At 58.0% G+C, this 24,383-nt stretch overlaps 9 protein-coding genes across 9 annotated transcripts; 4 read left to right on the top strand and 5 right to left on the bottom strand.

Moving 5' to 3' along the window:
- Positions 1-213: 213 nt before the first annotated feature.
- On the top strand, positions 214-1,863 carry GGS23DRAFT_592094 (uncharacterized protein; the record flags this gene model as incomplete). Its single annotated transcript, XM_051517834.1, has 3 exons — positions 214-339; positions 393-1,326; positions 1,400-1,863. 3 exons carry the CDS (start codon positions 214-216, stop codon positions 1,861-1,863), a joined length of 1,524 nt encoding a protein of 507 aa, XP_051377020.1.
- Positions 1,864-2,338: 475 nt separating this feature from the next.
- Positions 2,339-4,251, top strand: GGS23DRAFT_21339 (RNA-binding domain-containing protein). Its single transcript, XM_051511903.1, has 8 exons — positions 2,339-2,658; positions 2,741-2,824; positions 3,049-3,080; positions 3,141-3,175; positions 3,229-3,280; positions 3,338-3,404; positions 3,461-3,608; positions 3,661-4,251. Exons 1-8 carry the CDS (start codon positions 2,620-2,622, stop codon positions 4,080-4,082), a joined length of 879 nt encoding a protein of 292 aa, XP_051377019.1. The 5' UTR covers positions 2,339-2,619; the 3' UTR covers positions 4,083-4,251.
- Positions 4,252-4,512: 261 nt separating this feature from the next.
- On the bottom strand, positions 4,513-5,610 carry GGS23DRAFT_592092 (6-phosphogluconate dehydrogenase C-terminal domain-like protein; the record flags this gene model as incomplete). The annotated part of the gene is made up of 1 exon (XM_051517833.1): positions 4,513-5,610. The coding sequence occupies one exon, from the start codon at positions 5,608-5,610 to the stop codon at positions 4,513-4,515; it is 1,098 nt and encodes a 365-aa protein (XP_051377018.1).
- Positions 5,611-8,392: 2,782 nt separating this feature from the next.
- GGS23DRAFT_592091 (cytochrome P450) lies at positions 8,393-10,240 on the top strand (the record flags this gene model as incomplete). The annotated part of the gene is made up of 2 exons (XM_051517832.1): positions 8,393-8,670; positions 8,731-10,240. The coding sequence occupies 2 exons, from the start codon at positions 8,393-8,395 to the stop codon at positions 10,238-10,240; spliced, it is 1,788 nt and encodes a 595-aa protein (XP_051377017.1).
- A 352-nt stretch (positions 10,241-10,592) lies between these two features.
- GGS23DRAFT_592090 (uncharacterized protein) lies at positions 10,593-11,206 on the bottom strand (the record flags this gene model as incomplete). Its single annotated transcript, XM_051517831.1, has 3 exons — positions 10,593-10,814; positions 10,915-11,006; positions 11,134-11,206. 3 exons carry the CDS (start codon positions 11,204-11,206, stop codon positions 10,593-10,595), a joined length of 387 nt encoding a protein of 128 aa, XP_051377016.1.
- A 980-nt stretch (positions 11,207-12,186) lies between these two features.
- On the bottom strand, positions 12,187-13,446 carry GGS23DRAFT_21192 (TFIID-18kDa-domain-containing protein). Its single transcript, XM_051511892.1, has one exon. The coding sequence runs from the start codon at positions 13,303-13,305 to the stop codon at positions 12,340-12,342; it is 966 nt and encodes a 321-aa protein (XP_051377015.1). The 5' UTR covers positions 13,306-13,446; the 3' UTR covers positions 12,187-12,339.
- Positions 13,447-13,902: 456 nt separating this feature from the next.
- Positions 13,903-15,754, bottom strand: GGS23DRAFT_21197 (leucine carboxyl methyltransferase). The gene is made up of 3 exons (XM_051511893.1): positions 15,706-15,754; positions 15,056-15,478; positions 13,903-15,002 (listed from the first exon to the last, which is right to left on the bottom strand). Exons 2-3 carry the CDS (start codon positions 15,315-15,317, stop codon positions 14,200-14,202), a joined length of 1,065 nt encoding a protein of 354 aa, XP_051377014.1. The 5' UTR covers positions 15,318-15,478; positions 15,706-15,754; the 3' UTR covers positions 13,903-14,199.
- Positions 15,755-16,133: 379 nt separating this feature from the next.
- GGS23DRAFT_544856 (uncharacterized protein) lies at positions 16,134-18,015 on the top strand. The gene is made up of 2 exons (XM_051514947.1): positions 16,134-16,451; positions 16,519-18,015. The coding sequence occupies exons 1-2, from the start codon at positions 16,323-16,325 to the stop codon at positions 17,449-17,451; spliced, it is 1,062 nt and encodes a 353-aa protein (XP_051377013.1). The 5' UTR covers positions 16,134-16,322; the 3' UTR covers positions 17,452-18,015.
- Positions 18,016-19,551: 1,536 nt separating this feature from the next.
- GGS23DRAFT_544854 (uncharacterized protein) lies at positions 19,552-23,969 on the bottom strand. The gene is made up of 4 exons (XM_051514946.1): positions 22,142-23,969; positions 21,233-22,073; positions 20,407-21,177; positions 19,552-20,305 (listed from the first exon to the last, which is right to left on the bottom strand). Exons 1-4 carry the CDS (start codon positions 23,576-23,578, stop codon positions 19,719-19,721), a joined length of 3,636 nt encoding a protein of 1,211 aa, XP_051377012.1. The 5' UTR covers positions 23,579-23,969; the 3' UTR covers positions 19,552-19,718.
- Between the last annotated feature and the right edge of the window lie 414 nt (positions 23,970-24,383).

The raw sequence follows: 24,383 nt of genomic DNA, 5'->3' as shown, positions 1-24,383 counted from the left end.
CAGGTAAGAGGTTGGGCCTGGTAGGTCGCTAAAATTGGGCAATTAGAGGTATATCCACAGGCACCTAGAGGAGGAGGTAGGTACCTGACCTAGGTACCTGACCTTACCTTCATCTTCAGGCACCTAATTGAACCGCTTGACCCCTCGCCGTCGTCAACATTCAACAGCCATGACTTGAGTCTCCGAAGACTCCGTAGCCTCGTGGTATAAGTCATGAGGCCCCGTATTCCTAGTCGCCGCCTCTCGACTCGCCATCGCAATTTCTGCGCGAGACAATTCGGCGGCCAACCCGCAATCCCTAGGAATCTTAGCCTTGCGCTGACTACGAAGGCTCCGAAGGTGAGCGAGCTCGCCGCAACGATCCCGAACACGCACTTATCTCGTCCTCACAGCGGACCGTCATAGAGGTATTAAGCCGGCATCTTACAGATTCGCCTAGGGAACTCATTGGTGCCTCTGGCGCAAACGGTTCGGACTACGCGGCGGCCATCTTTGCTTCCCGAGACGTCGCAACCTGGTTGCAAGATGAGACTTTTATCTCCACCCTCTTGGGAACCCTCTTCGAAGCAAATGCGGGCGGACAGATCGGGTCGCGTAACATAAATGTTATATCTGCAGCCGTCGATGGCCTCACGCCAAACCGTCTATTTGGTAGTCCCCGAACGGGGTTCTCGATCATATATGGCTCAACCAGTATCCTTCCAGGTCTCTGGGATGCCGGCGACTCCGTATCGAACCGCCACCTGGATAGGGAGTCATCCGTGTCATTCTTGTCTGCTCCCCTGGTCGGAGACACCAGGCCGCTTGAAGTCACGTTGCCGCTAGCAAACACGATCTTTCAAAACGGAAGGCAGTCTACCTTGTTTGCAAGCAAATGGCAATCCGACCAGAGCGGGTATAAGATGCTCGGTACTACAGAGAAGCAGACGCAAGTGATACGTCCTCATGCCAGTCCGGCGGACCACGCGCGGGCGTTCATCCCGCTCATACCGCTAACCCCTCCGAGGAAGATCGTCGCGGGCCTAGGTAATATTGTTCGACAAGTCGAGGTCAACGGCTCGGCGACGCCCGCATCCAAGGAGTTGGAGGGTATCATACCCAAAGTCTTTGATACGAGATCCCAACGAGATGGGTCGTACACCCCGGGACCTATCGGCGTGTGGTGTTGGGTTCTACCGCCACATGTCGCAGAGGAGCAAAAGCAAAATCTTCTGAATCTCGGGGTTTTCCAGGGCGATCCGTCTCAATCAGAAGCCGACCTCTCTTCCAAAGCCATGGGTGTCTTCTCTGAGTTAATATCCTCTGGGTGCCGACTACATAAGATTCGTACGTGATGTGTGCCCCGATCCCGAACGCGTCTCGCCCATACTGATAATTGTCTGCCTACCTACCTATACAGTGAGCGGAGGCGGCGGCTGGGGAACAAAACAGGGGTTACTCTCTCTCAGTCCCGAGACGACGTACTCTCCGTTAGAGGAAGAAGACATAGAGACGTTCATCAGGGCCTTTCAAGAGCGTAACAACCCAGATTCATCTGAGGGCCTCGCGGCCCCGGGCTCGCATCTGGTGTTTTGTATCGAGCCGCACTGCACAGAGGCGGAGGTTGGGTCTGGCCCATGGATCGCGCCCACAGCGGCCGTCGGAGTCGCTCCGAGCGACGATGACGGACCGGGTCTCGCAGGTCTGTCGGACGGGGTCGAAGTTATCGACGGCCACTTCGGCGTGGCGTCAAAAGCAGGGTTGTTTCTGAAAGCTACGACGTTACCGCGCCTGGCGAGCAGCAGCGGCGAGGGTGAACCCGCCACGCCACGTCGCCCGTTCACCACCAAGGTTGATGTCCCGCGGGCTTCCCTTCTGTTGTGAGGGTACCGTAACAGGTGCCCTAGGACAGAATTCGAAATTCGCCCACGGCGAGTAAACACACACGTAAGGGGATTGGCTCGACAATGTAGTTGACCTTTTCTTCTTCTTCCCTTTTTAGGGTTGTCAGTCCTGTGAAGAACACCGTCCGGCCGATGGCCTTGGGATCTCTGTCTCTTACCGTGGCATACCTACGTGTCTATTTACCTACCTGCATGATCGGGAGATGTTGTGTTGTTTATGTAGGAGACATGCTTGAGCCGGCATAGACGAACTGCACTGTAGTAACATCCTGCTTTCGAGGTGTTCGATGCTACGCGAGGTGCCTCCGTACCGCGCCGTTATAACTGCGGTCCAGGCGACTAAAAATAGCCAGTACCTGCTTAGGTGCTTGTAGATACCTAGTAGTGCCAACCTCTAGGTTGGTTAGGTACCTACCTTATGGCATGCAGTAGGCACCCAACCTACCTACCTAACCTACCTACCTTGCCTAAGGCCCCTACGTAGATAGGTAAAGGTAATCAGATAACTCCCACCTAATTAGGTACCTAAGATCAGTCAGGTCAGGTTCCCACGTCCTTCCCGTGCCTGTGGCGAGGTGCAGGGTACCTGAGGTACATCACTGCAAGTACCGAACGTCCACCTGAAGCTCCATAATTGGAAACAGCCTGCTCTTCCATCACATCCTTCGAGGCCGCCGCGTCTACACGCTACCGATTCTCTCTCTCCCAAAACATTGCCTCCACCAGCATCGTTAGAATGGACCGCAGCCTCGACGAGATTGTTGCTGAATCCCAGGTATGTAATCGACGCGTAACAGTGCAGATTGCGCCGGCTACGGCTCCATCTCAACCCGCCCGTCCGCTCACCAGAACCCTAGCAGCGAAAGCGAGGCTCTAGGCCTCGTCGAGGAGGTCGGACCCCTCGAGAACGCGAGCCGTACCCCCGCGACGGCGTTAGAAAGGTAGCTACACACACAAGGCATCCCCTACGAGCCGTGCCGTCAAGCTAATTGTGTCCCGTCGCAGGTGGATTCTTCTTCTCCTTCCTCGACCACCTCTCTGTCTCGGCCGGCCCTCTTCCTCCCCCCAGAGTAACCGATACGCGCTCGATGCCCCGGACTACGATCTGGGATGATATGCTCGTTGGGTGACACGCGCTAACTACCAATATCCTTCTGCGGGACAGTCAACCAGAGATGATTCAAGGAACTTGGACTCGTGAGTAGACTGGCTGGACCGCCGATAGGTGATGGGCAACCGATACTGACCGGCACGTAGGGAATGGGTTCACGATAGATTCGATGACTCTAATTGTAAGTCACGCGCCCTCTTTGTCTGCTAGTTGTGACAACTGATGGGATCTTAGCTCGTGACCGTCCACGACAAGTGAGACGACGACCGTCTCCCGAGCGAGCTCAGTCCGTAGTAGCCCCGTCTTCTATACAGAGGAGCGTCCCTTTTAACCTTGATAGCAGAGATGTTCGTGGCACCAAGATCAAGGTCGAAAATTTGCACTACGAGCTTACCGAAGATGATCTTGACGTAAGGACAATGCCTACTCGCTAGGAGGGCCTGGTATGATACTGACCGGATTTTAGGGATTGTTCAACAAGATCGGTCCGGTAACCAAGCTTGAACTGTTGTATGACCGCGCCGGACGTTCGGAAGGCGTAGCATTTGTCACGTACGGGGTTCGCGAGGATGCCCTAGAGGCAGTCAAGCAATACGACGGTGCCAATGCGAAAGGTAAGGATACCGTTCATCCGGTCCCGGCATCTTCTCAAAGCTAATTGGACAGGCCAACCTATCCGGATGACAATCGTGGCTTCGGCACCCCGACGAAATCCGTTCGATACGGCACATATGCCTAGTCGACCGCTAGCCGAGCGCATTACTCGACCGCGTTCCCTCTCGCCTAGACGACGCCCCGATAATGACAGAGGCATTGACCGCTACGTCCCAGGAATTCGCAGTCGATCGCGTAGTCCCCGCCGCCGTGGCGGACGACGACCCGGGATTCGACGTGAGGGAGATGCACCGAATGGGCGAGAGAAGGTCAGCCGCGATGGACGACCTAAAAAGACCCAAGAGGAACTCGACGCTGAGATGGCAGATTACTTTAACCCGGGAGGACCTAATGACCCGGTCCCCGGCCCGGTAGCGGCGGCGGCGGGCAATGCCGATGCTCCGGTCGGTGGTGACGTGGATATGATTGAGTAACCATCTTGTGTCGATAGTTTCGAATCCACTGGTATAGCATGGGGTTGGCGTATAACGACTTGTATAACCCGGAATGAATAAAATTGACCTTGTTTCCGAGTTTGTGGCTCGAGGTTTGCTAGAGCAATCTCAGACCTCTCGTGTTGAAAAATGTGCCAACTACCCCTTTTCAACACCAAAACATGCTCGATCAAGCCCTGGGGAAAGAATCCGGGGAACTTGAGAGCCTTGCCGTAACTTGTGATCTAATATCTATCGTCATCGTGTCTTGGTCTAGTAGTAGTCCCAACCATCGTTAACTAGCAGTGGGGAGCCGTACCCCTCTCCCCCTTCTCTGTCTATCCCTCTGCCTTTCTAGCTCCACTAACCAACCAGCCACTCATCCAGAGACGAACACGGACTAACCATTCGCTTCTCTCCGCCAGCTGCCTCATTCCTCCTTCTTGCGCTTCTTCGCCACGCCCTCGACGACAGCCGCGGCCACGTCCTCGACGGTAGTTCCGCGGGAGCGCTTGCCGATCTTTTCCTGGCCGAGGACGGTGTCCTCGGCGACGAGGCGGAAGAGCTCGGCGGCGGCGTCGAAGCCGCCGCCGCCGACTTGGAAGCCGCCGTCGTCGGCGAGGGTGCGGGCGATCTCGCGCATCTCGGCGACCCAGCGGTAGGCCTTGGGGGGCATGGCGACGACGCCGCGGACGGCGGCGGCGTGGTGGTGGGGGAGGACGGCGGCGAGCTCGGCCTCGAGGGCGGGGAGGACGCCGAGGGCGCGCGCGGTGGCGAACGACTGCGTCGCCAGCGCGATGAAGCCCTTGCTCACGGCCGCGAAGCACATCTTGAGCCCCGACGCCGCGCCCACGTCCGCGCCCACGGCCGACGACGCCAGCACCGCCGCCAGCCGCGGCCCGTGCCCTGCGATCGACGCCAGCCCCCACGGCCCCGACGTCGGGATCCGCGGCCGCGTCCAGGTCTGCTCCAGGACGGCGGCGAGGTCGTCGTCGGCGACGGACGAGGGGGAAGAAGAGGAGGAGGAGGAGGGGGCGTCCGGGGCCGGCGTCTTGGGCGCCGGCGGTAGGCCCAGGATGCACCCGTCGACGAAGCGCACCTCGCGGGGGCGGGGGCCGGGCGCCTCGGCCGCCACTGCCGCTGCTGCGCGGGGCGCGAAGAGGGCGGCGATGTCGCGGACGGTGGACGGCGCGACGGCGTTCAGGTCGGCGAAGTACAGGGGCTCGGGGGGGCTCGGGGTCTCGGCGTCCTCGGCGTCGAGGGCGGCGAGCACGCGGCGGGCGATGGCGTGGGCGTCGCGCGGCGGCACGACGGAGAGCACGAGGCCGCAGGCGCGGACGAGGGCGCGGTCGTCGGCGAGCAGCTCGACGCCGGCGGCGCGGGCCCGCGCGACGGTGTCGGGCCCGCGGCCGCCGCAGTTGGTGGCGACGGCGAAGCCGTGCGCGCCCAGCAGCCGCGCCAGCCCCGCGCCCATGTCCCCGATCGAGAGGATGCCGATCTTGACGAGCGGGCGCGCGGCGGAGGCCATGGCTGGCTTTGGGTCGTGGTGCGATGGATGTGGTGTGGGAGCACGGGTGACGGCTTGCTGCGGTCGAGGTGAGGTGGTTGGAAAGGATGGGGGGGGGGGGGGCGAAGGGAAGCGAAGGGAAGCGAATGCGAGTTAGAGGCAGGGGAGGGGTCGAATGCCTAGGTAGATAAGGATGCGAGTAGGCGCAAGGAGGCAGGTAAGGAGGGTAGGCTACGTGTGCCGTCTATCGCGATGCGCAGCCATTCCGATGCAGGCGCTTCGGTTTCCGAGACCGAGAGTCCCCTCCTCTCGTTGTCGTATTGCCATGACGAGCTTTGTCGGCGCGATGATGAGCTGGGTAGAAAGGTACTGGCTTTCGCTCTGATCTACGGCTATTTCCAGCAGGGCGGCATGTACTGATGCGTATGCGTATAGCGATCCAGCTTGCGCATCTAACACATGTAACCTATGTAACCTATGCAACCGTCTGTATGCATGTATTTTGCGTGTTCAAAGGAGGCAGCCATGGATAGAGAGTTGCGATATCTGTAGGTATATAATTACCTTCAGCTCCGAAGATACTTTATGTAACTGGCGTTGAAGCTGTAAGTACCTAGGTGTGGTCTCTTTTTCTCTTCCACCTACCTCTACCTACGTTCATCTACGACGCTTGTAGACATCCAGTAAACATCCAACGACGTGACATCTGCCTTGGACCTCGCTGCATTCTGGTTGCTAGATTTGGTGCTCCTGTTGGTCGCAAACTCCTACGTACCTAGCTCTAATATACCTACCTACTCGCATGCCCCCGACAACCCCCATGAAGGTGGTCTGCGGCTAGTAGCTTGAGGCACCGTAGATGGTTAGTAGAACTCGCTCGCTTGTTCGCTTGCCCACGATGGCTCCCTACCGGCCGGTCGGCTATACGCAGGTAAGCAAGGTAGACTAGTTGCCTGTTACTGGCGTACGCGAGTATGGGCAACACGCCATCGTCGCTACGTGACCCGAAGCTGTCGCATGCCCTGCCGGGTTTGCGTTGTCAAGTGCCCAATCGTAACCTTTCCCGTCTTGGGACCATTCCAGAACCACTCGAGCAGCTAAGTCGTGAGCCGAGGGGTGTTACGTATGCGCACAGGTATTGCATGCCCAGATAGGCACTAGGCGCGCTTGCGGAGGATTACCTCGACTCCTACGCGTAGAGATCTTGCTCGATCTGACTGACAGGTATGCCCAATCGAGCATGGACTTCGTCGACGAAATGCCCCGTGCTGGACGATCCCCAAATCTTCCTCCCGCCAATTGCATCCCGCGGGCGCCGGGAGGGTCGCACAACGATAACAGAACCGCCGCCTCCAAATAAAAAACCTTCCGAAGACGACGTGTTTATGTACAGCCCGGGCGCGGTTCATAGAGTAGATTCTGCCCCATCGACATCGCCTCAGTCTGCAAACTATCCGACTCCGACTGCCTGATTATAGTCCCACGTTACGGCGTGTGCGAGGCTAGGTAGGCATCACAGCTGATGACGATGACGGCGGCGGCGGCGACGCATGTATGCGTACGTACGTAGGTATATAATATACCTATCATTTATATAGCATTACGCTGTGTCTATATACATGCGAATACACACTGCACTAGAGGAGCCAAGCTGGTCTGTACGTGTTATGTGTAGGGACCATATGAAGTACATACCTACTACGTAGTATAAGAGACCAGCCCCAGCTAGCATCGGTTAGAAACGAGCGAATGGTGGGAGAGACAAAACCACTGACTTCCACTAATAGCTATCGTCCCCAGGCGTTGCACCCTTGGTGGGCTCGTGGACTCTTCCCAGAAACCGAGAGACCCCTGTTTGGACTGCTTCTACCAAGTTAGCCCGTCGGTCCGGCTGGTCGTGTCGTATCATGGGTCTGCCCAGGTAGGTAGCGGCGACGCACGGTTTCACTCTTCTCCCGCTCCGCAGATCAGATCTATCCGCTGCCCGTTTTTGCAGACATACACCTGTATATATATATATATACCTATCTAACCTACCTACAGAGACAATTAAGGTATCTGGTTTATCATAGTAATCACGATATATAAGGGCCGCGTCGACCATAGCCACTTCTACTTCACCTTCATCTCCACCGTTGACTCCTTTCCCTCTACCTTGCTCAGCGAGAGGCGCACTCCCAAGGCGAAGTTCGCCCTCTCTGATAACCCCCCCCCCCCCCATCTTCCTCTTGATCTTCTCCCGTCGTTTCTGTGGACATAAATGCTTCGTTAAACCGTACGCCTAACTTACTTGTAGACCTCGAATCGTCCAGCCTACCATCAACCTGTTCCCTATCGGTTGGGATTCGTCCCTGCTCAGGAGGGGTGCTGTTCGCAAGGCTTTCGGGAACGCACCGTACGAAGGGATCGCACTACCAGCTCCTGGCCCCGATCTTGAGTGATCCCTTTTTTACTCAATTACCCAGGCCTTCTAGGCGGAAGTGTCGCTTCGTCGATAACTACCTATATTAGCTCGCGGGGCTATCACTATCGTCACTCTGAACAGGGCGCTGTTTAGGTCCTTTTAAGAGACCCAACCCCCGCTGCCCCCCTCCATTGCCTCACAATCCCGGCTCTCGCCCCTGAAACCCCTTTCATCTGTAACTCGCGAGGGGCCAACGTCGCCTCCCGCCCTACCCAGTGTAGCCGCATCACACCTAGCAGTTCAACACCAGCCTCATCGCTAAGGCACCGGCTCCCACCATCACCTACACGCACGCACGCAACGCATACTTACCTATAGGAGTTTTACTACACGCCTGCGATGGCGATCCTCTCGTGGCGGGCCGTCACGGTCATCTCCCTCGTTACGTCCTACCTGGACTCCTTTTTCCAGCCGTCGTGGTCCAAGTCGCGGCTCTTCGGCGTCTTCGTCGGCGCCTGGGCCTTCCAGTTCCTCCTTTATGCCGCCTGGAAGGTCATTCTATGGCCCAAGGTCTTCTCCCCTCTGCGCCACCTGCCCCAACCCAAGGGCAACACCTTTTGGCTGGGCCACTTCGGCAAGATCAAGGCGGAGCCGACCGGCATACCTATGAGAGAATGGTAGGTGCTATCCCCTAGCACTCCAACCCCGACGTCTCCGCTGACACGCGCGCGCTCCAGGGCCGCCACCATCCCGAACGACGGCGTCATCCGCTACCTCGGCTTCCTCAACCAGGAGCGGCTGCTGCTGACGAGCCCCAAGGCGCTCGCCGATGTGCTCGTGACGCGCAACTACGACTTCCAGAAGCCGGAGCACATCCGGTTCGGGCTGGCGCGGCTGGTCGGCGACGGCATCCTGGTCTCCGAGGGCGACGAGCACAAGTTCCAGCGCCGCAACCTGCTGCCCGCCTTCGCCTACCGCCACATCAAGGACCTGTACCCCAGCTTCTGGCAGAAGGCCGACGAGGTCGTCGAGGCCATGACGCGCACCATCGCCGCCGACCCCCTCTCCCTGGCGGACCTCCCTGAGGGCGTCGCCGCCGCCGCCGCCGCGAGCGGTGGCGGCCCCACGGCCGTCATCGAGGTCGGCGGCTGGGCCTCCCGCGTCACCCTCGACATCATCGGGCTCTGCGGCCTCGGCCGCGACTTCGGCGCCGTGCAGAACCCGGACACGGAGCTGAGCCGGGCGTACCGCGGCGTGTTCTCGCCGACGCCGCAGGCGCAGCAGCTGGCCGCGCTCTCCCTGGTGATACCCGAGTGGGTCGTCAGCCGCATCCCCGTGCAGCGCAACAACGACATCCTGGCGGCGAACGCGACGATCCGCGGCGTCTGCCGCGACCTCATCCGCGAGAAGCGCGAGCGGCAGGCCCGCTCGGCGGCGGAGAAGAAGAGGCGCGAGGCCGAGGGCGGCGCGGCGCCGGCCGAGGACGCCGGCCGCGACCGCCGCGACCGCGACATCCTGTCGGTGGCGATCGAGTCGGGCGCCTTCTCCGACGACAACCTCGTCGACCAGCTGATGACGTTCCTGGCGGCGGGCCACGAGACGACGGCGACGGCCATGACGTGGGCCGTGTACCTGCTGGCGCGGCACCCGGAGGTGCTGGCGCGGCTGCGGGCCGAGGTGCGGGCGGCGCTGCCGGCGCCGGGGTCGGGCCGCGGCGTGACGAGCGTCGAGGTCGACCGGCTGCCGTACCTGACGGCGGTGTGCAGCGAGGTGCTGCGGTTCTACGCGCCGGTGCCGCTGACGCTGCGCGAGGCCGCCGTCGACACCGAGATCGCCGGCCACCGCGTCCCGCGCGGCACCGCCATTATCGTGTCGCCCTGGGCCACGAACCTCGACACCACCCTCTGGGGGCCCGACGCCCACCTCTTCAACCCGGACCGCTGGCTCTCCCCTACCGCCGCCGCCGCCGCCGCTGCCGCCGAGCCCGCCGCCACCGCCAACGCGAGCGGCGGCGCCTCTAGCAACTACGCCTTCCTCACCTTCCTCCACGGCCCCCGCAGCTGCATCGGCCTCGCCTTCGCCCGCGCCGAGTTCGCCTGCCTGCTCGCCGCCTGGGCCGGCCGCTTCGAGTTCCGCCTCCGCTACCCCGAGGAGGAGGACGAGCGCAAGATCGACATCAAGGGCGGCGTCACGGCGCGGCCGCAGCGCGGCATGCACGTCTACGCGACGGTCGTCGAGGGGTGGTGAGGTGCGGGCCAGCTACTTAGCGTGCTGGCTCGCCCGATAAGGAGGGAAGGGAAAGGAGTAGCATGTACGGAGGGGAATGGGATAGCATGTGCGGACAGGTCATATGTAGACGTGGGAGGATCGGGCGTTATATTACGGTAAGGAGCGTTCTGGAACGAATAAATTACTCTTCTGTGTACTCTACTATAATAGATCCTACGAATCAACTAGTGCAATACAATACGGAAACATTATCCCCGTGCCTCTCCTCGTCCGCCGCGACCGCCTCCGCAAGTCCTCGACAACCACCGAGCAGTGGAACGCTCGCGTGACGACAGCCTCCCTCGACACAGCCCAACAACACCCGCCCTAGCTAAGCTCGGCCGCGCAGCCAGCGGCGGACCCAGGCGGCGCGGGCGGCGACGGCGGCCGCGTCCGGCGCCCAGAACCCGGCCTTGCTCGTCCAGTCGCCGCGCGGGCCGTCGGGCGCCAGCGCGCTGAGGTCGAACGCGCCCGCGCCCGCCGCCCCCAGCTCCGCGTCCGCCTCCAGCGCCGCCCGCCCGACCCCCCGGTCGCACGGCCACGCGTCGCACTCCTGCGCCTCCGCCAGGCACACCGCGCCCCCCCAGCCGCGCCGCCGCCGCCCCCCACCCCAGCAGCGTCGTCTGCAGCGCCCGCCGCAGCGGCGACGTCACCACCAGGTCCACCGCCCCCTGCAGCTCCCCCAGCCTGCGCGCCAGCTCTGCCGCCTGCAGCCGCCCCAGCGGCGTCAGGCGCGCGTCCGGGACTGGTGCGGTTTGCCGCGTTCGCGCGTTAGCGTTCGTCTGGCGAGCGGTGTCGTGTGGTATATATATATGGGATCTAGGTATATGGGGAGAGAAAAGGGGGAGAGGCAGGGATGCGGCGGAACTCACTGCTGTAGTCGCAGTCGACGTTGTGCTCGGCCTGCGCGTGGCGGACGAGGATGATGCGCGAGTCGGGCGCCATGGCTTGCGCTTGCGGTGGTAGTATTAGTGAGGATAAAGCCACGAAGCCAGGCGAGATTAGAAGGGGAGGGTGTAAAGGGAGAAGAACACTATCGGGAGTGATATTTTGATGTTTTGTAAATTTTGTAGTCTCTATGGTCTATCGACGTTGCCCGCTTTGTACAAGATATGTCTTATTCTGGAGGGAGAAGGACAAAAAGGCAGGCTGCTTTGGACGTCACAAATAGTTGTGGTCAACGGGTGATCCGCCAGCAAGTTGGACAGGCTTGTCGCGTCGTAACGATGGCCAATGGGAACGCCACGCCGGCTTTTCCGGCTTATTGGTATACCTTGAGACACGTTGACTCCCGAAGAAGAGGATCTAGGGCATGTCGCCTTTCCAACCTCTCCATCGAGTCCAATTCATTTCATATTAGGACGGTCTATATCCTGAACATGTGCCACTTGCCAGGAGAAAACTAACACACCCAGCATACAAACGCGCAATCTTTATGATGGGTACTAGGAGGTCGAGACTCGGCAACCTGCAAACAAGAGTACGCTGACGCGTTGTAAAAGCGGAGGGTCCATTTTCGTAAACCAGTAGACGTGAGCCCCCCCCTCTCCCCTCGATGAGTACCTGGTAATTTCGACAAGGGGGGAGTCAAACTAATGGTAATGCGCTTTGGATAGGTGGTAAAAGCTAACGGCCTTAACGAATCGATCCTCGTGGTTTCCTTGATGGATTGGTGGAGTCGTCAGGTTGCTGGATCTAAGAAACAGGAGGCTATGTGGCAGATGCCCCTCGTAGACGGTTGTCTCCAAACAACCACTATTGGGAGACGCCATCCAAGTCAAGCTGAATCGTATAATAACACTATCGCGACGTCGTAGGTTGTGATGGAGTAGCTAGACAGAAATCGAGTGAGTTCTTGAACGCCATTTCGTCGTTAGGTATATCCAGAGTTGTAAAAAGAAAGGTTCAGTTAAGTTTTACGAAAATCGCTTAAATCTGGGTATATCGCATAGAAATCCAAGCCGGCAAGGTCTATCTTCCGTGTCCATCGCGGCGAAAAGGAATTCGGGCGCCGACCGCGAACCGACGGTAAGGAGTACTCCGTGATTATTCTTATCGCATATTACGTCGATGAGTCGCTAGAATAGCTTAAGATTGGTCCTCTGCTGGAGGGTTGTGCCGTTCAGCATGGCCCTATACTTCTTGGGCCGAGACTGGAGCCTTCGGAAAGCTTCCTGGATGTGGCGGGACTCGACCGGCGTCTTACCCTCGTTCGGGGGGTCGAATAGACCCTGGGCGAGTTTTCGCTTCTTCGTGCCCGAGTTCTCTACCCCGCTCCGCTCCTTGCAGAGGTCCTCCTGTTCCTTAATCTTGAGAGCCTCCTCCGTGAGCGTCTGGACCATCTCGAAGGTCAGGAACCCGAGGATGTCGACGATGTCGTCCGACGGCTTGCTATCCGTGACGATGCCGAAGCCGGCCCACTCCCTGAATCGCTTTCCCTTGCGGTAGGTGAAAGAGGCTTGCCGGTATTCCGACCAGGTGACGTATTCCTCCTTCGTCATGGCCTTGGTGCGCTCGTCGGCCTTCTGAAGCCGCTGGAGAGTGATGTAGTTCATCTCCTCTTCCTCCTCGTCCTCCTCGTCGTCGCGTTCGGGGACCTCCTGGCTGTAGTACGACGACGGTTCCCACGGAAGCTTGACCTTGGCCTTCTTGTTTTTCTTAGCGGCCTCCTCTACGGCGGGGCCGCCAGGCATGACACCGCCGGCGGGATCGTCTGCGACCCCGATGTCGGCGTCGCCGCCTTTGTCATCCGAGTCCTTGGCGCTCTTGCGGACATCCTTCCACGACAGGAATGTCCGGAGACGCGAGACCTTGGGCGCGTCATCGCGGATCTGAAATATCAGGTCGTTTATGGCGATAGAGCGGGAACCACGGCGTGCGGCCAGTTCAGTACAGCTTCGCAGCATCTCGACGACTTGCTGCCGGACGATCTCTTCGATCATGGCTGTGGTCTCGACAGATGGCTCACCGGTCTCCCCAGAGACGTACATCATCTGCTGGATCTCCTGCCTGTATTTGTGCTGCTTGTTGTTGCTGTCCCCCATCTTGAATTGAAGCCGAATAGATGCCAGCGAGGGTGTGTTGTGCTGCGAATGAAGATGGATATCGATGATGATGGTGGTGGTGGTGACGATGGTGACGGCGCAGGTTGTTGCCCAGACCGGTCTTGGCAGGGAGACTTGTGAATTTGGGAATAGAGATGTGGTCGTGACGATACTGCGGAGATCAAAAATAATGTCGGGGGTAGGCCTAGAAATCAAAATGATGCCAAAGGGAGAGCCAGCATTGGCGGGTGCGAAATATAGGGACTTGCCGACGGGGCCAAGATGAAGTTGGATCGAGGAATGAGATGGGCGGAGAGTGAGGGCGAGGGCGAGAGATGGGGGGCTCCCTCTAGAAAAGCCTATATAAAGGTAGGTACTTCGCGGAACCGGCCAGTGGCTCGGATTCAACACCGTAAGCGGGTGATTCGTAACCACGAACCTAAAATATACCGTAGAGAGAAAGTAAAAGAAAATAAAAGAATGAGAATGAATTAATAACGTATATTTTTCAGATTTCGTTTTCCTCCTCCTCTCTTCTTCCCTTTCGTATGCTCCTCTCCGGACTTCCGCTGACACCCCGCCGAGCCCTGGCTTGACGGGTCTGAGCCCCTCTCCCTCAACTCTCTAGGGTACTTAAGCTCTAAATCCCCCGTATATGCTATAGCTGGTCCCTGTAGTCCTTAAAGCCACGCAACGGTCGCAGCTCGGGGGGATGCTGAGCTCAGAGACATGTCCCCTCATGGCTTACTGGCCTAGGCAAGGCTATTACGGAGACGATAGAAGATAGTCTCATGAATGCTTTGGATGGGATATTCTCGAGGACCCTACTTTATTGGCGGCGCCCATTCTATGCTCAAAGATCTTGCACACGGTCGTCCTAGCTCTTCCCCTCTGTTAGATCGATTCCCACCCGCGAAACCCATCGCCTCTCCAGCCCCAAACTACGATGTAGTGCTCCGCTAATAGATTCCACTCTTCCACCTCGTCCAGCCCCTCTAGGTTGTCTACCCTCTCCCTTTCCTCGTCCGTGATCCAGCGCTGCCACATCTCCTTTATGGTCACGCTCCTGACGAAGCCGAAGCCCGCCTCTCTAAGCCGGGATTGCTGCTTAGCGGGGTTCTGATAGGAATCCAGTGTTGGCATGCGTATCCGCCGCGCCGCTAGATTGGATACCATCTGCTTGCCGAAGGAGTCGTCGGGGTGTATCGGCTCGTAGATCATGATGGCGAGGTCCGGCACCATCTCGGTGAAGTGCTTGATAACCCCCCGGGCCTCCGAAGGCTCTAGGTAGCAGAGACAACATTCCGAGATCAAGACGGTTGGGACGTCTGTCCGGACACCGCGGAGAGCCTTCACGCCGTTGCCGACTAGGGTCCTCAGATCCAACCCGTGGCACCAATATTGGCAGCCGTTCGGCAAGCTCCGGCAACTCCAGCCGTCATCCTCGGCCTGCGGGTTCGAGAGGATGACCCCAAGCTGGGGATTGGCGTTCACGAGGTGCAGCTTCTTGGCCGCGATTGCCGGGAAGTCGATCTCGTGATAGATGAGGCCGGTCGGGCTCGGCCGAGAGAGAAATCTAAAACATCTCGTGTCGGTGCCGGCGCCGAGAGAGATGATCTGCCGCTCCCCTCGCCCCTCGCTGTTTAGCAGGAAGGCCGAGATCAGCCTGTCCAGCGCCGTAGTCCGGGCGTAGGTGCCTGCCTTCAGCCTTAGCGTTCGCCAGGGTTGACAGGCCCCTCGGACTCCTCACCTCGGTTTATAATGGGAAGTCTCCTGGCGACGCCGTTGACCGACATATGGACAAAGTACTGCGCAAACGGGTCCTGCAGGTAGCCGAGATTGACGGCACTCATGCGCGACACGGAGGCGTCCGTATCTGTGCCCTGGATGTTGGTCTCCTGGCTGGGGGCAGTGGCATGCGAGTGGTCTCCTGCTCGCGCGCGGCCGCGGTCCCGCGGCCCCCCCCGGGCGCCTCGTAGGGAGAGGAGATTCGGAATGGACGGGGCAGACATGGAGAGAGAGCGCCTAGGTCGGTGCTGGGAGCCTGGCCTACCATGTATGCGCTTTTCAATCTGAGATGACTATTCGGCAGCGATGCAGATCGGTCATATAGCGGGCGTCGAGAGACGCGAAGAGGTGGGAGTCTGACGGAAGACCCTGGCCAAACAGGTACCTGCTCACATAGGTCAGGGGCGGATTCCTAATTAGCCTTGGCACGACGCCATGCTGCAGAGAAAGCATCGCACGATGAGGGCTATACCCGGAACGAATCAATAGTACGTGAGATTCTCGGGCTGGGTTGGGGGCCGAAAGGCGACGAGGAAGAGGCAAATGTGCGAAGTTGGGAGTTGACAGAGAGAGGCACTGCTCTTGTCACCTACCTGCTACAGTAATACCTACCTAAGGTAAGGTGGTAAGCGGCTGCGAGTTGGAGAAGTAGAAAAATATATCGCCTTAAGAGGTCTACACGTACCTAGCAAGGTACCTCATAAGGTGCCTCGTAGGGGGCAGTGCAGCCTGTAGCTGCCTAGCCCAAAGTCCTACGCAGCCTGTAGCTGATACCACCTTGTCAGGCTGGCCTACAAGCACTGTGTACAGGCACTGTAACTCCGGCCTTCCGAGCGGAGGAGGAGATAGCGGATGCCTAGAAGGCTACCACATAGTAAGGCGCCCTGTAGCGGCAACTACCAGTCGCTAACCCGATATCTCCACCCCCCTCGTAAAGCACAGTGCGAGACGCCACTTGGGACTCGCTGCAGGCAGGCACTGGCTCTGAGCCAACTCCCCTGTCGAGATCCTCCCAGCCAAGCGGTCCTCTCCCGCTCTCGCCATCATCTTCTTCCCTCTCTCTTTCGCGTGCATTTCCCTTCTCTCTTCCTCCCTCCCTCAACCCCTCCCCGACGACCAATCCCCCATTCTCGAAACTATCCCTCATTGTCTTCCCAACCCACTGCTTCTAATCCTTTGTCCTATTCTATCCTGACCTCGCTCATCGAAGACGATTCGTGCCGCCCACGATGTATCGCGACCTCGCCCACGCTGTCTACAAGCGCGGGGAGTCCGCCACGAACGGCTATGAAGTGCCCGCCTGGGGATGGGGCGTTCTCCTGCTGGACATCGTGCTCTTCTTCCCCTTCATTCTGATAGTACGTATTTTGCCTCGCAATCTACCACCCGTCAACAGGCCAGGACTAATGCCGCGACGCTTGTTAGGTCAACTACACTCTCCAGCATGTGTTCCCGACGCTCGCCATCGTCGAAGACCCGTCCCCTCCGGCCTACGAACCCGTGTCGCTGAACGAGGACACCCAGTCCTTCGCCGAAGGCAACGCCCCGCTCGCCGACGAGAGCGCCGCCAGCACCCTGCCGCATGCCATTACCTCGTCTCTCCGCAGCACCTACCGTACCTTGAAAGCCATCAGCGGTTGGCGCTCCCTGTTCCGGGGGTTTGCTTGCTGGATAGCCATCACCGTCGCTACCAGTTTCATCTACGGAATTACGGCTGGTACTTTTGTGCCCGCCCTCGTCGCTGCACCCATCTCTGCCGTCGCCCTCGTTCAACTCTACACGACCTGGACACACATCGTCATCTCGGCCCCGAGCTCCAAGACTTTCTGGCAGCGCCTCCCCCCCTTCAAGAAGGCATTCCAGGCCACCGCTCTCCCGACTTTTATACACTTCTTCGCCATTGCGCTTAGCGCCTTTGGCCCCAGGATGCTTGCGTACGGCATCGGCATGAACATCCCGAACCCCAAGCAACCCGGAGTCGTCCCCGAAGCCGACAAGAATGACATCTGGAAGGGAGTCTTGGTGTTGCTCCTCGCGATCGCCTTAAACGTCCTCCTCGTTATCCCCACCAAGGTCATCCTCACCCGCGTGCAGGCCTCTCTTCTTCCCGATGAGGACGACACTATTGTTCCTTTTGACCGTTCGTTCCAGGGCAGGGTGGAGCCGGCCGTCGTCGGCGGCAAGGGTTTCGTCACTATCAAGGACGCGTGGCGCTCGTTCTCTCGCGATTCGTGGGTGCGCCTCGTGAAACTCTATGTTAAGATCTTCGCGGTTGGGATCGCCCTTTCCCTCGTCTGGCTCGCGGTGATCATCCCTGAGATGTTCCTCATCATAAGCCATAGCAAGAAACTCGAGTAAGCGAGGGGAGCCTACTGGCTCAACTAGCGCAGCCCACGGCCTCGCAGTTGTCTTCGACATCGGCTACTTCGTTCTCCTGCAATATTGCCTAGGTTCCAGTCGACCTAGCCTGGACCACGACGGCTCGGGCTTCCCGGATCGGCCGGAAGGGGTGGAATCGGGTGCGGCGTTTCTAGTGGAAGCAAAGGGCAGATTGTATTTTATCTCCATCTCCTCCGTCAACGATCCCGTCTTGCTAAGATCGAGCGGCGAGACGACGAGAGGCCTGGCCATATGACGGATTTGGATTCGTTCAAACCACGCACACCGCAAAATCTATATAGTCTTTTCAGTTGCAATACCTATAATCGGTCGGAAACGACGGCGTGTCTGCCCTCTTGCACCCGTCTTGGCGTGCGTCCACTCGAACCCAGCAGATCCAATACAGACAAGTATGGATATATGCCGACATTGATGGTGCCGAAGTTACACTTACCATGGCGTTACGCTAGTCCAATAGAATCTATCTCTCGAAGCATAATGATTTATTTAACTATCAGTATTTCAGAAGATCTTCTTTTCTACCTGCGCTCAAGATACTATCCATGCATCTATGTACTCGCTCGTAGAGCTGTTGCCTAGTCGCATGCTTCGCGCTTTGCTATCCCGGAATCGCACTAGACGTTACGTCATCCCTCTTACGAAAGCTCGCCCCATCGCAGCTTTCGAACCTGAGGACGGTACTCAGGTACCTCCCTGTACGTGTGGGTACCTGGGGTATTTATGTTCCCCGGCGAGTTTTTGCCGAGATTAGGCAGAGATCAATAAGGCTGAGGGTACCTACCTAGGTACCTATATAGAGTGTGGGTCGCCACGTACCTCCTAGGTGGAGGTTAGGTAAGTACCTAGGTACGTACCTATATACCTATGAGGTTCCTAGGTTAGGTACCTACTTCTCGATGTGGATATTTGTTTCCATCCCAGAATTCTGCCGCCCTGGCTGATTGCGAGCCAGGCCACACCGCCCAGCGGCCAGGTATAAAAATCTGCCTCCCTCCCAGTCTTCTCTGATTTTTTCCCTCTCCTTCTTTTCTCTTCATACTTACCTTGTCCAGAGGGCCCTTGCTCATGAAAAAGGGCTCTTAAGGGGGGAGACCTGCATTGCACAGCGCGGCGTATCCCCTCTTCTATTATCCTTCGTGGATCGTAGTGGGCGCAATTTTTGTTCTCCAACTCCTGTTTTCATCGTGGTCCGGTGCCTTGCGCAGCGGCACGAAGAAGACGATTGAGTGATGGAAATGTCTCTAGCGGTGAGCCGGAGCCATGTTATCTCTTGTTGACAGTCCTTGTCTATGTGGCACGTTGTCGGGATCCCCAGCGCGTTGTACGTGGTGACTATCGTGAAGCGTTCTTCCACGCCGTTCCCGTCCCTCGCAAGCTAAGCAATAGCATACGCCTCGTCTCAACATTTTGGCAAGGTAAGCTGAGTGACCCCGTCTGTCCTCATTTTACATTTAGACACCGGATGCTGCACACCCGCTTAGGCCCTAGCCGTACGGACACCAAACCCGTTGAAACCCTTCCCTGAGTCGTCCCTCTATAATAGCGCGCTGCGCTTCCCCGGCCGCGCCCTGACTACCAAACGCGCCCCCCAACCCCCTACCTACCCAGACTGCACGCGACGAAGGCAAACGTCCGCTTCCATCTACAAGCCTACATATGCTCTCGCGGTGCGGCTTCAGTGCGCGCGCCCCAGGCAGTGAACAGCGAAAGCAGCAACGAACGCGCCCTATCCTACCACGAGGAGCAGGTACATAAATAGCTGCCGACTCTTTCTGCTCTTCCCACGGTTACGGTGATGCAAAAGGGTCGGGAGGTTCGGCGGCAAACGGGAGACAGATCGCTGGAAGGAGGGCTGGATACGTATGAGCGACCAGGATGTCGCCTCGCTAGAGAGTGCTAGATTGTAGAGCAAAACTGTAGCCTGTTGGATTGCACGGACCTAGCTTGCCCAGGGAAAGGTCGGGAAGAGGGACGGCCCCGACAACCCTCCGACAATGCGTACCTAGATTGCATTTGCATCCACCTTGAAACACGGTTTCGCGTGTTCGTATGTATGTTGTCCGTTCGTAAAATCGTTTCCATTCGACGGGGCTATGCCATCATAGCCTAGGTGTTGCTATACCCTCGCCAAAATCTATATGCTGCTTCTATCACATACACAAAAGAATCCCTAGCATTCCTACGTCCAGGCAGCGACGTGCGATGCGCAGTGCCGCCTCTGTTCATTACGGGGACCAGGTTTGCACCGGTTTGACAAGCGGGAGCTTCCCCTTCGAGCCATCCTGCTCCTCCACCTTCTCCTTCTTGTGCTTGGCGATACTCTCCTGCCGTCGTCCCTCCATCCGCTTTGTCATGACCCTCTGGAGACTCATAGGCAGATCTACTGCTGCTGCCGTCGCCGTCGTCTCGTTGCCGCCCTTAGCGGTGGTCGCGTCGCTAGCGCTGCTGGCCCAAATACCGGTCGATGGGCGCCTCAGACGGGGTTCGTGGCTAGCGCTTTTGGTGACGGCAGCTATGCCAGTGCTGGCAGTGCCGTGAGAAGGCATCTTGCTAAGCGTGAAACCTCTCCTCCTGCGCACGAAAGTGCTGCCAGATCTGAGCCTGGTCTTCTGGGCCTCTTGGTTCTCGGCCTCGGCAGCGGCAGCAGCCGCCGCCGCCGCCGCTGCCGTCGCTCGGCTCGACTCGCGTTCCTTGATCTTCCGGACGTACTCGTAATACTTGGGGCGCTCGAGCATCCCGCTGCGGAACGCGTTGACCCCAACCAACAGTTTGGCGAGGTCTATTAGTTCTTCCAGGAATTCGATGATTTCCACTGCCGCGCGTGAGGTCAGCAAGGAGATAATTCAAAGTGGTCTGGCTGCAGAAGCCAAGAGAGAGGGGGGGGATCAAATAACAACTTAAAGAAGAACTTACTCATTCCAGCGGAGCTGGCATTCCATGACAGAAAGCTCTGCCGGGCCATAGACCTAAGAACGTGGGCCTGCGGAAGGGTAGAACTTCCCTCGAGGGAGACGGGGGTCTGGGTGCCGGTATCATATGCCGACTTGGGCACACGCTCGAGCAGGAGCTCGCGGACCCGGCTGATATACCTGAGCTGCGCGACGCGGCTCGACGGCAGGAATTGGGGCAGGGGCAATCGCGTTGTGAGCGCTTCGTGAACAGCGAACAGGGTGAGCATTATACTAGCCGCCACATTGCGACGATAGGATAGAACTTCGGCGTTCAGCTCCTCAAGCACGCTGCTCCCGTAGGCTCTGCGAATGTGGAGCATATCGTCCATACGGTCGATAATTTGAAACAAGACGTAGATCATTTCACGATATATCAACGCTTGCCCCTTGAAGCTTCCCTTGAGCCTAGGCTCCGCCAGACAGAATGGTAGGAATGTGCGAGCTGCGTCGAGGGCTTGTTCTGCCTTTTCCTTGGCGTCCTTGAAGCTCTCGTCGAGCGCGTAAGATTTGGTATCAATATTCCGAGGTGAATCGATGCCCACGGCTACCGAGCCCTCCATCTGCGATATCTGCTGAATGCTCGAGGCTAACGATTCAACAAGCCGATCTCGAGTCCGGACGGGGAATAAGAACATCTCGACGAGCAGTGCGACTGTGCCGCCAACGAGAAAACACGCCATCCGTTTGATGAAGACCTGCCAGGGTGCGTCTCCTCTTGGTTGGAGGATAATTGCTTCTCGTTGGTTAGAGACGTATATAGGTCGAGTTGTAAGGTAGATTTCACTTACCAAGTCCAACCACCGACAAACTCGTCGCGGCGATGATCCCCGTTTTAACGTATGGTGTACCGAGCTGGATGTAGGCCGAAGGTATGAGGCCCAGTACGAGAATGACTACGGCAACCACCCGGTTTCCTTGACCAATCTCGTAGGAGATGAAACCAACCAGACAGCCGAATATCACCCCGAATACTCGGAGGAAAAATCCCTGAAGGGAGGTCCCTACGGATACCTCGAAGACGAGAACTAGCTGGAACGACGCCCAGGAACCGCGGATCGAATTATACCACGGGTTGTATGACGGCACAAACGCGGGCCAAGTGATGAGACAGGCCGCGATGGACAGCTTGGTAGCATAGGCGAGAGCATCCGAATCGGCCAGGAACTCGAACACATCGGCAGCAAGCTCGCGCAACGACGAGATGGTGGTCCCTTCAGATTCCCGAGAGCTTTTCCGCATCGGAATATGTCCCTTCTCGGTAGTGGTGGCCTTTCTCGAAATATCGCGACCAGCCTCTTCATCATTTCCCCGTTTGGACGGTTTTGTGTCGCTATCGCTCATGTCGCTGTCATCAGGCCCCTCCGGTTCCTCTCGTAAGCCGTGACCTGTTCTTGCCTCCTTTCGGGCCCTCTCTGGGAGAGCGTTGATATCGGTCTCACCGCCGCTCGTAAGCCATTTCTTCCAGCCAATCTTAGGCCAGTAAAGCCTTCGATGGCTGTTCCTGGCTTGTCTGCGCTCGACAAGCGCTCGAGAATGCCCCAGCATTTCCATGACTTGAGCAGCGGCTTGGCGGACACTGATCAGGAACGAGGAGATTAGGTGCATCTCCATCTTCGGCATGACATCCCCCTGTATAGTATAAACACGTTTAGCGACGGTGACACGATCTGAAGCTGGGCAAACTTATAGGAACATACCCGTGTTTCCCGACCGTATTCTATGGAGGCCGCGTGCTCGAGCGCCGCGGCGGAGTCCCGATCGAACTGCGATAACGCTTGCGCAAACATGTCGACTCGAATGTCGATCTCCTCCATCCTGATACCTTTGGGCGCTGGCGAGCCGGACGGGAGACGGGCCACGTCGTAGCAGTACCCCAAGGCGGAGCTAATAACGTGAACCGCCGCCCGCATATTTTCTTGCAAGGCCTTGGTCGGGGCGCTGATCTGATCGAGAATATGCTCTAAGAGCTCGATATCCCCAAATTCTATTTGTCGGATCGGTTTCACACGTTTAAGATTCCGTAGATATCTGGACTTTCTCCGGGTCGAGCTACTTTCGCTTTGCGAGCGTCCGTTGTCGCTATCGCTCTCCGACTCGCTGTCCGAGCTAGAGCTAGTGTCCTGCTCGGAATCCTCGCCGTCGGAGTCTTTGTTCCTCGGCTCCTCTGGCTCGTCCTCTCCATACTTTTGTCCGGCGAGCGCATATTTGCTCTCGCAGGCATTGATGAGGCAGATGGTGATCTGAACGAGGCGGGACATCAGGGTCATGCTGATCGGCTTCAACGACCGCGGAGGCAGAACCGCAAACACCAGCTCAAAGTTGCACTCTGCTTGCGCCTTCTTACAGTTGCTAAGCTGGGCTCTTAACTTCGTCTTGTTTTCGGTCAACGCTATAAGCCTAGTACGCAACGCTATAGAGGCTTCCTTTCCCTTCTCCGTGTCCTCGCCGTCCGGTTGCTTGGTGTCAGTCATGAACCAGTCTCCGGACTCCAGGAAACAGTCCATAGTCGCGCATAGAGTTTCTATGGTGGATCTACCTAAGAAGCCGCTCGAGAACTCGGGAAATACCACAATGTTCACGAATACCACGATGCCAACCGCGGCGAGGACCGGGTAAGCTATATTGGTGATCATGGTGGTAGACACGGAAATGTCGGTGGCTGTTAAGATGGTTGTGTTGATGAGTAGGAAGAAGAACACAAACATGAACAATCTAGGCGTCGACGAACGCAGGACGCCGTGGAAAATCAAGGCCGGTACGAAGAAGACGGCCCTGATGGCCAAAGCGACCTCGTCGTTAGCCGCATAGACGAGGCCCGAAAGGTAGAGTCCCAGCGCGGACCAAGCAATCCCAGCGAAAATGCCTAGGACGATGAGTATGAGGACCTCAGCCATCTGCCCGAACCGCTGCCCGGGATAACCAAATATGGTAACCATGGCGCCGAAGAAGGCTGCAGGGCCGAATTTCTCCACCACTTCGGGGATGAGGCCGATGATGATGGTGATAGTGGTGCAAGCTATATTCTTGACCATCCGCCTGCCGAGAGTATTTTTCCGGAGGGTCGACGTGGCCGAGGCCAGCCATTGTTGGCACTGGCGATGAAGCCTCTGCCCCCAGCGATGAACTATGTTCATGGTTCCTGCGATGCTTCCGATCCAAAGCCTAGCCGTTGGCGACGTTTCAACCGAGGCATGGCCGGGAGAGTCAAAGTTCTTCTACTGACGGGCAGGCTACCGGGTAAGGCGGCACGGCCCATGGACAGGGCGACCAGGTAGGCTGGGTCGAGAGGGAGGCAGGCAGGACGACGGTACGGGCTGGCGAATGCGATGACGCCGATAATGGCCGGCGGTTCATTCCACGGAATCGGGCATATAGGACAATGGGGCGGCCCTGACCAACACGGATGAGAAGAGTTGAACGGACCCAGCGTGGTGTTATATTCTCGGAAGCGATCTTGGGGGGGGAGGTGTAAGTGACGGAGGGCGGAGGTGGCGTGGCGTGGCGTGGTTACTGAGGATAGGTACCTGATATTAGGGCCGCTAGGGCTGGGGAGCTTCCAGGTCGAGGCAAGGTTGAGTAGGCCGGGTTAGGCCGCCTGCTACGGTGCCCCGAGCCCACTACGAGTACCCAGTACTTGGGTACCTCAAACAGCTCTATCCGGGGTTGGACCTGGTCCCCCTACGCATTCCTCCACCCAGGCGTCGCAACCGGCCCTAAGGCATTATGCACGTGTCTTGGCACTCCGCGAGTGGTCTCGTCCCGAAGCGACGCCACCGGCCGGCTGCTACGGCTCAAGCGCGTGCTAAGTAGCAGTACCACTCCCTCTAGGTACCTATAGGTGCCCAGGTAGGTTGCCTTAGGTACGTCGACCCGCTAACTGCGCGGGCATTATTCGGCGCGCCGAGCACCTATAGCCTATTTGTATATAACGTCAGGTAC

Source organism: Durotheca rogersii, assembly GCF_024521655.1.
Source record: "Durotheca rogersii strain YMJ 92031201 chromosome Unknown GGS23scaffold_1, whole genome shotgun sequence".
Taxonomy (NCBI): Eukaryota; Fungi; Ascomycota; class Sordariomycetes; order Xylariales; family Xylariaceae; genus Durotheca; species Durotheca rogersii.
This window is presented reverse-complemented; position numbering and strand designations above follow the sequence as displayed.

Excerpts from the sequence above, each read along its gene's own strand:
- GGS23DRAFT_21339 (XM_051511903.1), top strand. The coding sequence starts at position 2,620 with ATGGACCGCAGCCTCGACGAGATTGTTGCTGAATCCCAG. Across the intron at positions 3,176-3,228 it reads TAGATTCGATGACTCTAATT|CTCGTGACCGTCCACGACAA; the intron begins GTAAGTCACGCG and ends ATGGGATCTTAG. Across the intron at positions 3,609-3,660 it reads CGACGGTGCCAATGCGAAAG|GCCAACCTATCCGGATGACA; the intron begins GTAAGGATACCG and ends CTAATTGGACAG.
- GGS23DRAFT_21192 (XM_051511892.1), bottom strand. The coding sequence starts at position 13,305 with ATGGGGGACAGCAACAACAAGCAGCACAAATACAGGCAGGAGATCCAG.
- GGS23DRAFT_21197 (XM_051511893.1), bottom strand. The coding sequence starts at position 15,317 with ATGTCTGCCCCGTCCATTCCGAATCTCCTCTCCCTACGAGGCGCCCGG. Across the intron at positions 15,003-15,055 it reads ACTTCCCATTATAAACCGAG|GCACCTACGCCCGGACTACG; the intron begins GTGAGGAGTCCG and ends GGCTGAAGGCAG.
- GGS23DRAFT_544856 (XM_051514947.1), top strand. The coding sequence starts at position 16,323 with ATGTATCGCGACCTCGCCCACGCTGTCTACAAGCGCGGGGAGTCCGCC. Across the intron at positions 16,452-16,518 it reads TCTTCCCCTTCATTCTGATA|GTCAACTACACTCTCCAGCA; the intron begins GTACGTATTTTG and ends GACGCTTGTTAG.
- GGS23DRAFT_544854 (XM_051514946.1), bottom strand. The coding sequence starts at position 23,578 with ATGAACATAGTTCATCGCTGGGGGCAGAGGCTTCATCGCCAGTGCCAA. Across the intron at positions 21,178-21,232 it reads TTTGTCGGTGGTTGGACTTG|CAATTATCCTCCAACCAAGA; the intron begins GTAAGTGAAATC and ends ACCAACGAGAAG. Across the intron at positions 20,306-20,406 it reads TGCCAGCTCCGCTGGAATGA|TGGAAATCATCGAATTCCTG; the intron begins GTAAGTTCTTCT and ends CACGCGCGGCAG.